The sequence below is a fragment of the Aptenodytes patagonicus genome, chromosome 1, assembly GCF_965638725.1.
Source record: "Aptenodytes patagonicus chromosome 1, bAptPat1.pri.cur, whole genome shotgun sequence".
Classification (NCBI taxonomy): domain Eukaryota; kingdom Metazoa; phylum Chordata; class Aves; order Sphenisciformes; family Spheniscidae; genus Aptenodytes; species Aptenodytes patagonicus.
In genome coordinates, this window is record NC_134949.1 from 81536142 (window position 1) to 81551140 (window position 14999).

The 14999-nt window shown below is 41.8% G+C and overlaps 1 protein-coding gene across 8 annotated transcripts in view; it reads right to left on the minus strand.

Moving 5' to 3' along the window:
- DUSP16 (dual specificity phosphatase 16) overlaps positions 1-14999 on the minus strand; it is a 76892-nt gene that overhangs the window by 12335 nt on the left and 49558 nt on the right. For all 8 annotated transcript variants that reach the window (XM_076344744.1, XM_076344772.1, XM_076344763.1 and 5 more), the window contains one exon: positions 5122-5285. In XM_076344744.1, coding sequence (XP_076200859.1) covers positions 5122-5285 — 164 coding nt within the window. The remainder of the gene's footprint in view (positions 1-5121; positions 5286-14999) is intronic.

A 14999-nucleotide genomic window follows, 5' to 3' on the forward strand; every position in this document is an offset into this window, starting at 1 on the left:
ACCCTGGAAAAAAAAATTATGAACATTTTCAGAATTAAGCATTTAGAAAGAAATCTGTAAAGCAAAAATATAAAGAATCTTCTGAGACTTTTCTGCTCATTAATCATTAATTTTGCTAAAGGACACAAACCAAGCATTTGTGTTTGCATATCTTTCACAAATGAAGTGTTAACAGCAGAGGTATGAATGGCAAATAGCGTTAGTATTCTTAAAAGGTCATGAATACAGATTGTCCTGCAACAAGACAAACATTTCCCTACCCGTGCTCTCAGAGATAAACTTAGAAAGATCCTGAAAAGATAAGCTCATCTTGATAAAACATGTTGAAAAGTCACATCTTTAAATAGTCAGGTTGAACAGCAGTGCAGATTAAGAGTTCTTTTTGCAGATATTTAAATTTTAGAGAAATCAATATGTCTGGTCAATGGAAGAAATCAGGGGAACTCACAGATAGCATTTGAAGGCAAAAATAAGGTCAAAGTGTACAACTACATCTTAATGGTTTTGGGAATCTTACTAGAATTTTTCAGAAAATTATTTTTAAAAAATCTGGACTTGAATTTAAAAAAACCTATTCTAATCTTAACAGAAGGCTGATTTCTTGTCCCCAGTAGCCAACAAACCAGCAAGGCCATTAAACCAGAGCATGCAAATGTAACCACTTATCAGCTCAATAGACTGTTCTAACAGAGAGAGAACTTTGCTCCTTATCCCTGGTTTTTGTCTTTCACCCTCCCCTTTTGAACGTTCCTCGCTTCCCAGCTTTCTTACCATGTACTGGTATTTCTGGGCACTCAGTGTAGTCAGAGACATCCTCCTTGCTCTCCCCCAACACCCCTGCATAGGATCCAGGCTTCCCCAGAAGCAAAGCGAGCAGCAGAGATCTGCCGATTGTGTTTCTAGCATGCTGATCTTTAGCTACCGCTAACTTTGAGTTCAATCAAGAAACTGATTAAACCCAGGAAACTGGGAGTTGCCAATAGTTGGGAAAACTAAGAGGCAGAAATCTTACTTTGTTCCCACACTTCTTCAGGTTAGTAAAGGTACCAATATTAAATACGGAAGCCGTTTCAGATTTTCCACAGGCAGTCACCGAAACTGAAGAGGTAAGATAAGCTACCAAGACACTAAGGTCTACTTCAGTGCAGCGAACAAGTGACATGCTTGGAATAAAGCACTGCCTACTATTTCTTCAAAGTAAGAGGAAAAAGGTATAAGCAACACGCAGATCTGAAATCATAAGATATGTATTTGTCCTAAAATGGGTAAGAAACCTAAGAGGTACCATAGTCATCGATGGAAGAATTTCTGTAAGACTGACTGTCAAGGATAACGCCAGGTGATAAGAACTTACTGAACTTTCTGTGGATTGTATGCTGTCGTTTTTGTGATTCTCCGTAAAAAGTGGGAAACACAGCAATTGTTGATCATAACTCCCCAGAATATGTGAGGAAGTACAAATCTGACAAACTCCTGGGGTCCTACATTAATTCTAAAGTATCTGCAGTGCTTCCTGATGTCTGATGGACACATGCCAAAATATCAAGATTGTAGATTAACAGGCAAGAGAGCCAGCACCAGGTCTAAGCTCTTCCTGTTGTGGTGGGTTGACCTTGGCTAGACGCCAGGTGCCCACCAAGCCGCTCTATCACGTCCCCTCCTCAACTGGACAGGGGAAGAAAAATATGATGAAAGGCTTGTGGGTCGAGATAAGGACAGGGAGATCACTAACCAATTACCGTCACGGGCAAAACAGACTTGACTTGAGAAATTAATTTGATTTATTACCAATCTAATCAGAGTAGGGTAATGAGAAACAAAACCAAGTCTTAAAACACCTTCCCCCCACCCCTCCCTTCTTCCCAGGCTCAACTTTACTCCCAAGTTCTCTACCTCCTCCTTCCCCCGAGCAGCGCAGGGGGACAGGGAATGGGGGTTTTGGTCAGTTCATCACACGTTGTCTCTGTTGCTCCTTCCTCCTTAGCAGAAGGACTCCTCACACTCTTCCCCTGCTCCAGCATGGGGTCCCTCCCACGGGAGGCAGTCCTCCACAAACTCCTCCAATGTGAGTCCCTTCCATGGGGTGCAGTCCTTCAGGAACAGACTGCTCCAGTGTGGGTCCCCCATGGGGTCACAAGTCCTGCCGGCAAACCTGCTCCAGCGTGGGCTCCTCTCTCCATGGGGCCGCAGGTCCTGCCAGGAGCATGCTCCAGTGCAGGCTTCTCACAGGGTCACAGCCTCCTTTGGGCATCCACTTGCTCCGGCATGGGGGGTCCTCCATGGGCTGCAGGTGGATATCTGCTCTACCGTTAACCTCCATGGGCTGCAGGGGGACAGCCTGCCTCACCATGGTCTTCACCATGGGCTGCAGGGGAATCTCTGCTCTGGCACCTGGAGCACCTCCTCCCCCTCCTTCTTCGCTGACCTTGCTGTCTGCAGAGCTGTTTCTCTCACATACTCTCACTCCTCTCTTCTGGCTGCTGTTGCGCAGTATTTTTTACCCTTTCTTAAATGTTATTACAAAGGCGCTACCACCGTCGCTGATGGGCTCAGCTTTGGCCAGCGGCAGGTCTGTCTTGGGGCTGGCTGGCACTGGCTCTATTGGACATGGGGGAAGCTTCTAGCAGCTTCTCGCAGAAGCCACCCCTGTAGCCCCCCCCGCTACCAAAACCTTGCCCTGCAAACCCAATACACCTGTAGACAGCTCTGCCACACTCAGGGCTCACCAGTAGTAGTTGAGGTTTTAGCCTCCTCCGGCCCTATAATGAAATTCCTGACCACTGCTGCCACTTGGATTCCTTTCCTGGTGAGGCACACACACTGTGTCTGTGCCCAACACCTATTCACAGGCACCAATTTACTGCCAAGGAAAGGGAACAGCCTCTTTCATCCCTCTGGGATTTTTCACTACTTAAGAGCCACAGCACTGGAGTTCCAGTCACATCCCAAATGAAGTAGCACATCTCTGGCCCTGGAGGAGAACAAATTGCCCCCTCACTCCCACCGTGACCTAGGATAGCACTTGCCATTCATACGTTGAAACAAACAGCATAAAAGCATCTTTCTAATACTCTACCATTTAAAGCAAGGAAATTTTTTTTTTTTTTTTAATTACTTAGTCCCTGCTGTCTTTTGTCTGGGGACCACAAGTTACTTTTGCGGTAGGAAAAGTAATAAGCTGCTTTGACTAATAAGTGAATCAAGTTTGAATTGCTGACTTGCTACCTGGCGGTAAAGACACAGAAGATTTTGAAGAACAAAGTAAATCCAGTGACTGCTGACTATCCTCCATATGAAAGATTTTTCTGTGTGCTCTATTAAAGCACAATTACCTTCTATATGATTGCTTGCATGTCAAAGATCTCCTTAAAACAATTGTGAAAAATCAAAAATAGCATATTAATGGCCAGACTGGGATGGAGTGAAAGTAGAAGAAACCAGTGAAAAGTATGATAATGGTCAAAGTATATGAATTTGATGCAGGATCATTGATCATCATGAACAGGACATTATTAGGATAATTCCTGTCTTAAGCTTTATACGTGGATAAAAAGCATACATATAAGCCTTGCACATAATGAAGGCAACATGTTAGGGTGAAGCACTCCTCTCCTCTCCCCCATCCATGTATTTAATGCCAGCTTAGGAAGGCTGTTGGAGATTCAACTAATAAATAGGACTGTCAGATAATATGGGAGGCAAGAAGGCACAGGCAGCAGAAGTAATAAAAATTTCTTTGTGAAGGGAGCCAGGATGTAGACTGTAAGCAATATGAGTTGGTCTCCTCATGGAGGCAAATATCTGTGGATATACATAGGAATACAGACCTGTAGCAATTTGAGACAAACTCTTTTAGACATCTGATAGTCCAGCACCCTGCAAGTGCTATATTTGATGACTTTGCTGACTATTTTAAGTATACCAAAATGTCCTGGGCTATGCTTTAGGAACAGAAATTATTAAATGCACATGTATTTAGAAACAGTAAAAGTTTTAGCGCAGTGCTACCATAAAAACTCATTTTAAATGACCCCACTGATTGTCCAAGTCTGAACATTTTATTAGATGTACAAAGATTTGCTTGCAGTAGTCCCTCATTATACAATTCATGGTATTTAAGTGTTATTTTTTCCAGCACTTGAAGGAAATACTAAAAACCAGACATCTTCCTTTCTCCTACTGTAACCATTAATATATTAACATCCAAAACTTGTCAAAACAAACCACTCAGAGCTATACACAGGAAACTACCTCACCTACTTGTCCTGGTTTCGGCTGGGATAGAGTTAATATTCTTCCTAGTAGCTGGCATAGTGCTGTGTTTTGGATTTAGCATGAGAATAATGTGATAACACACTGATGTTTTAGTTGTTGCTAAGCAGTGTTTATAATAAATCAAGGACTTTTCAGCTTCCCATACTCTGCCAGCGAGGAGGTGCACAAGAAGCTGGGAGGGGGCACAGCCAGGACAGCTGACCCAAACTGGCCAAAGGGCTGTTCCATACCATGTGATGTCATGCTCAGTATATAAGCTGGGGGGAGTTGGCTGGGGTCAGCGACTGCTGCTCAGGGACTGGCTGGGTATCGGTTGGCAGGTGGTGAGCAATTGCATTGTGCCTCACTTGCTTTGTATATTCTTCTATTATTATTATTATGACTACTTTATTTTATTTCAATTATTAAACTGTTCTTATCTCGACCCACGAGTTTTCTCACTTTTACTCTTCTGATTCTCTCCCCCACCCCACCGGGGGGAGAGTCAGCGAGCAGCTGTGTGGTGCTCAGTTGCCGGCTGAGGTTAAACCACGACACTGCTATAATGGCAGATTTGATAGTTTGCTGTTGGCTGATAGGTTACTGAGAAAGGTACCGTATCATCTTCTCTGAGATGAAGGAGACAGGAAACCAAGTTTCATATTACATGACACGTGGATTAATTACATGGTCTGTATGTCATTAGTTCTCACATAGCCTTCCATGGCTTATGCACAGACAGCTATTATCTGTATCTACTTTAGACGTTTTATAGCTGTAACGACGCAGTATGATAGAAGCATGGACGAAGACACATGGAGATTATATACTCATCCATGTAAACAATGTGACACCCAGAACGCTCACCTTGTTGAGGACATCCCGCTGACACCCAAGATAGAGATGAGGCAGGATTCTGGTTGGGCCAATGTTGGAGACAGGTAGGCAGGGTTGAGAAATGCAAGTAGGGACGAGCGTGGATTTTCCTTCACAGAGACCGGGGAAAGAGCTGGAGAACTCAGCAAATCCACCTGTGAGAGGAACATTATGTATTTAATATGTATACAATATGTATTTAATTTACATGCAGTGTTGTAGGCATCAGTGCCCATACCAATTCTCAGAAAGCAGCGTTTGTTGCATGAGATGGGGAGGTGTTAAGGGGCAGCACGAAAGCCTTAACAGAGGAACTGTACGTGTGCCTCTTCCAGAGGTACCATGACTGTGCAGAACCATCCGTCAGCAGGCAAGGCCTGGCTGTGTATTCCCACTCTGCCTGGAACGTTTATTTCTCTCTCTCTCCATTCCTCAAAAGTTTCTGATGCTTCTTCCCATTCTTAATGATATGTGGAAATGAGACTTTAAAAAAACCAGCCACAACACCCACCACACCAAAAGCGCACACACTTTTTCCTCTCTGCCCCAGCAAGCTGTTTTCTAAACACCTCCTTCTCCTGTATTAGGTCTATAATTAGACTTCATTAAGAAAAAGTAATGTTTACTCAATTTGGTAAAAGCATCAATATGTGGTTATTAATGTTTGCTTTTAAAATCCTACATTCTTATTTTCTACGCTGCTCCATAATTAATATATTTCATCCAACACACTGGAAGAGGTTTCATCTTTTAAAACCACACCAAGCCAAGGCTTTTTCATTCCAAGTGGGGGAGGAGAGGCAGAGGAGGGACTACAAGGGAAGACTTTGCCCAGCCATGGACTCCCCTAGCAAATCTCCACAAGCCTCTACTCCCTTTACTGCTAGGTCGTTCTTCATCTGCTCCAGTTATTAGGCCCTATCCATATTATGGCTCCAAAACATTTTCATTACCATTTCCCACCACTGCATTAAACCACTTGGGAAAACTAGAGTGGAATGACTGATAACACATTTAAATCCACCTAAAATCCCAGTGGCCATCAAAAATGCTCCTAGGCTGTTTCACCTTCAGCGTGGCACAGCTGCTGTGGAACATGAAGGGAATAAAAAGCGAGGCTGAGACTGCTCTAGACACAAGTACATACAACGCAGCTCAAGCTCCATTTCTTTTTCTTGCTCAGCTAGTTCACTGCTTCCCTCCCATCACAAGGGCTGCATTACAAATCTGCGCTACCAACTGTGGTCCAACTGGCCTTACCCACAGTTAGAAAACAAAACCAAAGAAACCTCCAGCAACGAACTTATACTTCGACAAAACACATTCTCACAAAAGCTAGCTAGCTTTTTCCAAGCCTAGCTAAACCCCAAGCTCAGCTCATTCTCATACTTCATATTCACAAACTAGTCCGAAGAAGAACCGGAGGCAGCTGCTTAAATCAGTACGTCACAAGCTTTTCTTGACTGTTTTCACCATTTAACAGCCAACCAGTAAGGGTGAAAGGTGCAAACCACAGTGAAAGTCCCCAGCTATTTCCTCACATTAAAGCACAGAGACAAGTGGAATTTTAAGTGAAGGAAGAGTAATTATAACCTGTTCAGAACAAAGCACCTTTTTATCATCAAGGAAGTGAAGTATTAATGTGCTAAATCTACCAAATGCTATGTTCACTATTATTACAGTTTGAAGACGTCAATTAAAATTATTCAGGAATAAAATAATGGACTGTTTTGTCAAGGCTTGGATTACCATTGCCTGAATTATGCCTATTCTTTGGATTTAAAAATCTGTATCTTTAGTAAATGTATAAAAACCCAAGGTAATAGCCATGTGTGTAACAGCCCATTTTATCTGATAAACAAAAAAAGCCAGCAAGCAGATTTCAGAACAAAAGTTTTATGAACAGCGATTCCTGTTCAGTCTCCTGACTTACCAAAAAAAAAAAAAAAAAAAATCACTTGTGTATTTTGTTAGGTAAGTGATTTTAGACAACCATGACAATGCTCATCATGAGAATACGAGGGTGAGGTTGGACTGCATGGGATGGGCGGGGGATGCCAAGCTAAGGCACTGCCCATCACAGAGCCATACCCCTAAACTGAAGTACCTAGGTTAGAGACACGGTAAAGGTCTGGCTCTGACACATTCTATTCCTATTAGTTAGGTTTCCTCCTCCTTGCTTTACAACCTCCCTGTTCAGGAGCACAGATGCTGCTTGTTCAACGTATCAACTGAATGACAGAAGGAGTTTGCAAAACAATTCTCTCACACACTTGCTAGATTTTCTTCTGTATGGCATAATGTTTTCCCCTCTGTTATAGGAAGCAATCCTATCAATTTATAGGCATTATTTGCCTCTCAGATTAAACTTAATGTAAGATATGGTGTGCACAGAACTTCCTTAAGAGCTTGGGGGAAGAAGGGGAAATCAAATATCGGTCTTTGGTTTCATTTGCTCATTCTTTATTTCTTGGGAAGCTTGTTGGCTGCTTTCTGGAGCCTTTCTCTGACACAGCTGGAAATAGAGAAGCGACTCTTCTTCCTCAGAAAGCAGCAGCACAAGCAAAGAAAAGATTTTACATCGGTGCTTCTTCTAAAAGACTACATGGGTAACGTTCAACAACAAAAAAAGAATTTTCCCAACTACCTACGTATTGGTCTCACTTCTGTGTGAACACTGCAACAAGAAATTAAGCCAGAAGCTAATATGCAAAAAACCTGAGATTTTGGGAGATGGAACCCATGCTCTATCATCATAAATGTAAAGAGCAATTTTTAATTTTATTTTTATTCTAGGGCTCTGTCAAGGCAAGCTTGAAGCGATTCAAGATTAGATGCTTCAACACTTCCTCTGGGACATTCATCCCTTCAAAGTCATGTTTCTTCTTTCTACTCACACTTTCCTTGTAACATGTTGCTTCAGTATCTTTACAACATGAGTTACAACCACAAAACTCAAATCAGATATCTCTGACATTGTATTACCTATCTTTACACATACTCCCAAGTGAGCTCTCCTTTCCTTTATTTTAACCTATTATTAGTACCAGTAGTGAACTGACTTCAAATAGCATGCTATCAGTGACTTGTTTTAAATATTAATCTACCTTCCCTGCCATCTTCTATAACCATTTCAAAAAGTTAGTAGCTTTTCAACAAATCTGTCTTTGATTTATGGCACTCACAATAGGAAAACCACGTTCTAGATCAGCGTATGTTGAAAAAAAGCACAAACAAAACCCGCACCAACAAAACACACTCTTGTGTGCATCGTGCTAAACTACTGATTTCTTCTAGTGCAAGAAATATTATCAGGGGTCTGGAGCAAGAGTATCCATGCATACAATCACTGAGCTGTCGTGTCATTATGAGACTAACTTCTATTCTAAGGAAATGCACTCATCACTATTTGCTTGCACTGACTTACAAAATAGATTTTTTTTTTTAACTATATAGCTAGATATATTAAAAAAAAAAAACACCACCACCTAAAGATGTGTAGGAAAAAAAAAAAAAAAAAGGTATTTATTTCACGCGTCTGTTTTCTAACACAGATTATGGCCCCCATGAGTCCCCAAAGCTGAAGTCTATGCACAGTCTACATGAGGAGCCTCTTATGAGAAAGGTGCTTTAGGCACTCAGACTACCTGTACGCTTCTGCTGTAAATGAAGCAGATCATCCTCAAAAAACAAACTTTAAACATTCAGAAAATGAATTTAGTGTACAGGTGGGAATGCAGAATAGAAAACTGAGCCTTGACAGAAAGATGGGACTGGTTTAGTTTCAAATACTGTAATTTGAGGATGACCTTTGCATCAAAGGAAATTTCATCTTTAAATCTCCTTACCTACCTCAGTTGGAATAGGGTTATTGGCAGCACTGTGCAGTTTGTTTTAATAAGAGAAAATACACTTTTCTTCTGGAGCTAGTTTCTAAATAACACCCTTTCTCCCACCACTACTCCAGCCTCTGCAAATAATAAATCAATCACAAAAGCACGTTGAAACTGTGGGGAAAAAAATTTACAGGTCATTAACAGAGCTACTGGGTTAATCAAATTTCACTGAAGTCTTTGATAAATGTAACTGGGCCCTGGAAATAGATGACTGACAAATAACTCCAAAATATTCTCTCCTAAATAGCTTACGAACCATACAAGTTTTCTGTATTCTTGATGGTGAAGTTGAGCTGAAACAGCTCTCTTGACATTCAACGGCATGAAACCACTTCTTGTCTATTTGAATGTTATGGACAGAGGAAGGAGGAAACAGAGTAACTTTTGTGTATTATACATATATCTATAAAATTTTGCTTCTGTTTAAAAAGATTCCCCCCCGCCCCTCCGGAGGCTTTTGAAGTTTTTCGCTCTACTTTTTCCAATATCGATGAATTAAATGGAAGACTCTTTCATCACCACTCATGCAATAGTTCCATTACATCTGAAAACCTTGATGGTCAAACAGGATAAGCAGCACAATGCATCTCCTTCTTCAGTTTTAAATAGGCAGTTGCTTCTGTCATGACTGCACATACGTAAGTCATTGTATACTTTGGCTGGTAGCAAGTAGCTAACAGTACTCGTAAGTCTGTCTGTCTTGAGTAATAGGCCCTACCCAAGTTTGAAGGAAAAAATCTTTGGGGATGATGACTTCCATCATTATGGGAGCAAATTAAAGCAATATGAGGCAGAAGTGATTTCAGACTTTATCATCCAATATATTTTCTAATATGAAAGCAAAAGATATCAAAGTAGCAGTGGTAAATTGTGATACTCAGCTGGTTGTCCTTTATGTTTCTGAGACAAAAATCAATTAATTAAATTTTAGATGATCCATCAGAAGACTGCAAAGTTCTGTAGCTGCCCCAAGGTAACTCAGCTCTTGCTTAAGTAGCTTGTTAAAATGAACAGACTAATGAAATGATTTCAGTTTTGACCGAGTGGCAAGCATCCCCCGGCTGCAGCACGTTTAACGAACAGCAGTACCGTACCGCATTCCAGTGCTGACTTGTTCTGTTCACTTCTTGTGGCTGCGACTCACACAACAGTTTCTACGAAACCACGTTAAGGCGCCAAAAGCTGTCAGTGGTTTTGCAGCCTAAGCCCTTGTGTGTGTGGCAGACAACCCAACACCTCCTAGGTCTTTAGAGTACAGCCACGTTTCTTGCTTACAAGCCTCCACATCCATTAGCAGAAATTTTGGCACGATCCAGCAACCGACTCAATTACCCTGTTGCTATGGTTCCGCAAAGTGGTGACTATAGACTTTCCTTTGATTTCCTAACTACAATTATGATTGTAAAGGTATGATTGTTAAAGGAATCTTGGTATCAAAAGTTTCAGCTCCCTTCTCAGCCAACTCAGGAAACAAAATAGGGCCAAACCCAGAAGGGATAAAAACGCTTCAGCAAAATTCCACAGTAAAAGTTATTCTTTCTTATAGAGTCACTGCATAAATCCTCATATAAATAAAACTCCCAGCTAACTTTGCCAGCAGCAAGAAGAGGAGAAGGAGAGAAGATGGGATCAGGTGGCAACAAATGATAGCCACATAAATGCTATTGATTTGGGAATAGCTACCTTTCATTAAGGGAATGGAATCCATCCAGATCCGTATGACTACTTAGCTTAACTACTGTCAGAGACAAATCCTAAATTAATACAGAGGAATAACTACTGAGAACCACAAGCATTTACATCAGCTCATCTCTGTTACGTTATATGGAAACAGAGCAGGAGTGTTCCACAGTGCTGCCTGTTGCCAGGCTGTAGTTGCAGGGACAGTAGCTCTGTAAACCACTATAGAGGTTTGCAAATGAAAGGCCAGTTAAGCCCCAAGGTCTTGATTGAACACTTAATACAGAGTTGTGAAGTGCAGATAACATTTTACTGGTTTTAGCCAACAGTCAATAAAACCATTCCAGTTAAATGACACCATAACAGGACATAAAACTGGGGGGGAAATGGTAATGTTTCCTATGTTCATTCCATGTTATGCTGGTTTCTCTTTCTCCTCCCTGTCTTTGTATTTCCTTCAAATGGGTCAAGCCACTCAAAGAGATGTAACCAATCAAAATTAGACAAGACAATTTCACGGGAAACATCATAATTCTGAATTAAAAACTAAAAGCATTTTTCTTTGCTTACAGAAAGCAAAGTACTTGTGACACAGATTTGGCATGGGGAAGAGCAAAAAAGTTAAGCAGAAACACCAATCTACTAAAAATTCAGTTTTCAAAAAGCAAGTTTTATTCTTCTTTCACATCAACACATATCTTCCTCACACAAACACAGGTTACTCAGCTTCAGCTTTAGGATATCATGGCTGGTCCAGTGAAATCTCATCTGTTATTGAGCAGATCAACATCTGCATCTACCCTGCACACTTCCCCCATCCACCAGCCCAGTACCCCCTTTGCTCTCCTGCCCTCCACCTCCCCCAAATACCTTTCCTTTTCTGCAGAGTGCTGGAAAGAGAGGAGAATGCCATTTTCTCCTCCTACCAGCTTCCAAAGTCCACCTAGAGCAGCTCACCAATGCTTAGATGACATACTACAGTAACCAGGCTGTTGGCTGGTTGTAATTACCAATGGTTACGTTAGCCGAACAGGCCTGCTTCAGTGGCATCTCCACCATCCACACGTATTTAGTAAGTCTTTCCTTCACATGCATGTTGAATATAGCACAGATGTTCCCTCATACGTTCATCCTATGTCTCAACTTGCATGTATTTCTAAAGTACAGAAAAATCAATCATGAGGCAATCCTAATCTCTCTTTAAAGTTGCTTTTAAAATTACTGTTGAAACAGCCAATTCTGTAATTCCTTACCATTCTCAAGTGTTTGCAGAGATCTGCATCAGCAGTTTTATCCTTAATCATCTAGAGATAGCTGCTCTTGCTAATCAGGCAAGTGCATACTGACAAAGTGTAGAAAGGAACAGAGACCTGACTACACTTCAGAGAGGAGGTGGATTAAGGTTGGGTGTGAAATTAAAGTGCAACAGCTGACATGCCCACAACTCTGCGGTGAAAGGGAAACGTGAAAATAGGGGACCTTCCCGTTAGGTGTAACTTGCTTTTCCTATATAACTGTCCAAGTATGGAGACAACTCCTACAAAGACGAGAGCTCCATGCATATACAAATTGTAACAGTAAAAAAAACTTAACCAACAAGCTTACACTGCATTTGTTCTGGGAGGATTTCTTACTACTTCTTTGTAAAGGCAGTCATGAAACATAACTTGGAATGAAAGAAAGATGAGAAAATAGGTGTTCACATCACTTCATATGTTTCCTATAAGCCCATCAGCTAAAGCTTGAAGGATAACGCCAGCAATTGCTTTTCATGCCCAGAGCCTGGCAGCAAAGCCAAGGCAGAGGGGAGAACAGAAGAAATTCAGCTAGAGAAGAGGTTGGTAACCGAGATGAAGGTGCTGGCCAGCTTCTCCAACTAACGGAGACTGATCCTAAAGACCAGAAGAGCAGCTTTCCACTTTCACACTAAGCAAACATGTTTTTCAACCAAGTAATTCGAGGGGCTGTAGAGACTGAAGAATCCCACCTGCCACCGGTGCCCATCTCGTGGTGAATCCTCGGGCGGCTATTACAGCCTGAGCTTCCAAGGGTCCTTCTTGCATTGCTGGAGCCCATGTGGCACTGCTGCTTGGTCACACCAGCAAATCCACAACCAGCTCAGCTCAACCTGAAACTACTTTTCAGGGGAGACACTAATTTGAGGCTCTGCACTATACCGGTGCTCATTTCCATAGGGCTTACAAGACCTTCCTTTTTTTTTTTTTTTTTTTCATTTAGTTACTCCTTTTGTCAAACTTTATTGAAGTTGACCAACAAGCTTAAACATCTTTTGTGGGTAACAGCAGAGAGACAGACAACATGGCAACTCCTATGAGCTTGGCTTCCCTAAAACTTCAGGCTAAGAAAAGCCTGTGAAGTGTTTTATACAACATCGCTGCAGATCCAGCTGACCCTGCAGCTCTGCATGCTTCACACGGGATGCACAGAAAGATCCCGTCTTGTGCTCCTGATGGAGAAATAAGAGACAGTGAATGTGTCTGGTTTTCACAGGTCATGGAGTCTGCTGGAAAAGCCCAAGGACAATGCACCCTGGTAAGAGAGCAAACTTTGGCGTTTCTCTTAAGTGCCATTCAAATCAGATGCGGCTTCTTCCCCCCCACCCTTTGGATTCTGACCGTTCAGAAAAGGCCAAAGGGAGAAATTAGCTTTCTTCAATGAATTCTTGAAAACAGACTAGAAGCAACTTCCCTCCTTTTCCCACAAGACCTAACTGTCTGCCAGTTCATCAGTGTTAACTCACCGTCAAACACAATTATTTTAAAGCAGGGAGTGGAAAAGGTCTAAAACCCAAGTGATGAGTCAAAAAGCAAAGACTACATGCATGTACTAGGAAAGGATTGCAAGGAGGAGACTTTGAAGCTTGTGGATTTGGCAGAAGATTCCTCCACCTTGGTTAAATCCAGAATTTGCATCTTCATTAATGGCACTAATTATTCATAAATTTTGTATCACCATTATATTGCTATCCCTTTTTAAAGGAAAAGAAGAATAAGAAAGCAGCAAAATTTGCAACTGCCTCTACAACATAATACTTAGACTTTGCAATTTTAAGTAAGCCTTACCAAACTTCTGTATTCAAAGGTATGCAGTGGAGTACATTCATGTTTAGCTTTCTTTTTTTCCTCTTCTCCTAATAGCAATTTAGAATTTGTTACTGTAAATACTGATTAGTGCCAGGCACATAACGTAACATTACTGAAAACTATGGTAAAAAAAAAAAAAAAAAAATCAAATTTAAACAGCACTATAGGAAAGACAAAAATATACAAACCCCTAACTTTAACGTTTACTTTGCCTCCAGTCAGATCAGAGGCTCTTAATGCTGTGACTTAACAGCACTTTCACGGTCACATTCCCATCGAACATTAAAATGTTTATCTAAAAGCTGCAGTATAGATTTTTCCCTTGCCGCGAGGAAGGAAAGTTGTAAACTTTCTGACTCAAAAGTTTTATGAATCTACAATGTTTCCACTCTGTTTAAACGAGCTGCAGACCTCCACAGGCCATTACAATTCACGCATTCCAGCTCAGCTCCGCAGGGATGCTTGCCATTTTTCCATTACATAAGCTCAGGCTAGAGAGCCCCGTTAGGAGCGCTGCCATCCCCGCGCCCGCCCTCCCCTTCCCGCCCCCCTCTCATCAGCCACAGGGAGTCCTTCCACCAGATTCAAGGTTTCACGGTTTGGGAAAGCTAGGGGTGTTTTTATTACGGCGGCGTTCAGAGAGTGGCCCCGTTATGCCAGGTGTTTTACAAGCACAGTAGCAAGGGAAGTTCTTTGCCCTGGAGGGTTTCTGCCTTTGGTAAGACAAGGTTAATAGGCAGGTTAAGCAAACAAGGCTGGGGCGGGGGGGAGAGAATGGCGTCAAGCCCCCTCTCCCACCCAAGTGGCATATAGAATAGTCAGACTAACGACAAGAGAGCATATTGGACACTCACGCTTGCCCTTTCTGCCTTAAAACACAAACAAAAAACCCACCCTCCTAATTTCAGTCAATTAAGTTTCACAAGCATCCAGAGGTATCCAAAACAAAAGCAAACTTCACAAGTTATTCTTGGGTTTGAGAAATGTTATGAGAGCTCCACGCTAGTGAAACTTTCGTCTCTCTCAAAAGACAGCAAGTGGATACACATATGAAAGTAATAAACCTTACTCCCATTCTTCAAGTGCTTAAAACAATCATGGCACTAAATGAACACTCAAAACTGCGTTTTAAGTACAAAGGGTGGGAGGATATTCGCAGAGGACTGGCTGTAGCCAAGGGTACTAGTTT